Source organism: Apaloderma vittatum, unplaced genomic scaffold (assembly GCF_000703405.1).
Source record: "Apaloderma vittatum isolate BGI_N311 unplaced genomic scaffold, ASM70340v1 scaffold5913, whole genome shotgun sequence".
NCBI classification, from domain to species: Eukaryota; Metazoa; Chordata; class Aves; order Trogoniformes; family Trogonidae; genus Apaloderma; species Apaloderma vittatum.
In genome coordinates, this window is record NW_009707411.1 from 72,763 (window position 1) to 74,183 (window position 1,421).

The 1,421-nt window shown below is 51.9% G+C and overlaps 1 protein-coding gene across 1 annotated transcript; it reads right to left on the reverse strand.

The window, feature by feature from the left end:
• Positions 1–350: 350 nt before the first annotated feature.
• Positions 351–899, reverse strand: SHISA3 (shisa family member 3). The gene has a single exon (XM_009866181.1). The coding sequence runs from the start codon at positions 897–899 to the stop codon at positions 351–353; it is 549 nt and encodes a 182-aa protein (XP_009864483.1).
• Positions 900–1,421: the final 522 nt, after the last annotated feature.

Sequence of the window (1,421 nt, forward strand, 5' to 3'; positions counted from 1 at the left end):
ACAAAGTTAACAGCATTTAGGGTTAAAATGTCATTTATAACACCGTGAAATGAGTACCTTTATCCCAAAACTGGCTTTCCTACTTGTCTCTGAACACATTCTGCACAGATTAGACTGAACAATCAGAGCAGTCAGTTTTTAGAGCAACTGTCTGGAAAATTTTACGATTCGTTTCTAAATGCAATCCAAGTTTGGGAAACAAGATCCCAAGCAAGACCTTGCACTTGTCAAGGGCAACTCACCCATGGGGACAGTTCTGACTTCTGAAACCCCAGAACGTGTCAGGTGTGACACCCAGCAGCAGCAGTCCCCGAGCTTCCCAAGGCCAGGGTATTTCTTCGCAGCTCCTTTCAGCTCTGACTAAAATCGGAGCAGCTCTTCCCAGCCAGGGCGGGCTCTGGCTGGAGAGGATACCCAAAGTACGGTGGTGACACCAGAAATCCCGACGGCTGGGACAGGTGGACTGCATGGGCTGTCTGGAAGCAGCCAGACGTGTACGGTGGAGGTGGCGATGCCACAAGGCACCCCGGCTCTGCCCGGGGAAAGGAGAACCTGCGAACCGAGCCACTGGTCGAACTGGAACTTGTCGCGGTACTGGACTGCCTCGACGGCGTCCTGAAGCTTGTCGAGGCCAGGATCATGGGAAGAGTCTCGGTCTGATAGCTCCGCAGAGAAAATCGTATTGGCTGGGACGGCTGTTTAGGTCTTAAGCATGTGCAACAATAAACCGCAACCAGAGAGCCCACGATAATGAAGGCAATAAATATCGATCCAACAATGAGGAATGGAACGTAGATTGGTTCTGGGAGAAGAAAAAGAAAAGCCGCACACGTTAGCCTACTGAACTGGCAGGTCTGCTGCGTGGAAAGAAACTCCATGGAGTTCATGAAGTCCCTCATCATTTCAGTCCCACTGACACACCGAGCTGCTCAGAAGACAAGAGCTTCTTACAATCACCATCAGAACAAACTTGAAGTTTAAACCCTGTATCTACCCATCATAGTTTCACAGCTGTAATAGTTACCGATGGTAAAAGCTGTCTGCACCGCAGCCCTTTTGCTGGCTCTTGTTAGCTTTCGCTCAAGAATCTCGCTCCTCTCCCCCTCCCGTGCCCCCCAAAACCTGTAGGGACCGTCCAGCACAACCCCCTGAATCTGCACATGCAGCTCAAACGCTGCAGATGGTGTGAAACCGCTTCCACTCGCAAGGTGGAAAATAAACGCAGAAGGTGTGACTCGGGGAACTGGTCTCCGTGTGCGCTCCCGGAATCCTTTTGTTTGACACCCCGACGGCCCCTTCGCACGGCGCCCGTAGAGCGCCGGAGCCCGGCCCCGCCGCCGGGAAAAGAAAGCGAAGTTAAAGAGACACGGTTAAGTTTGTCGGTGCAAACTTAAAAATACGAGCCCGCCTTCCAAATGGGA

What these genes read in the sequence shown, in the direction of transcription:
- SHISA3 (XM_009866181.1), bottom strand. Translation starts at nt 899, where the DNA reads ATGAGGGACTTCATGAACTCCATGGAGTTTCTTTCCACGCAGCAGACC.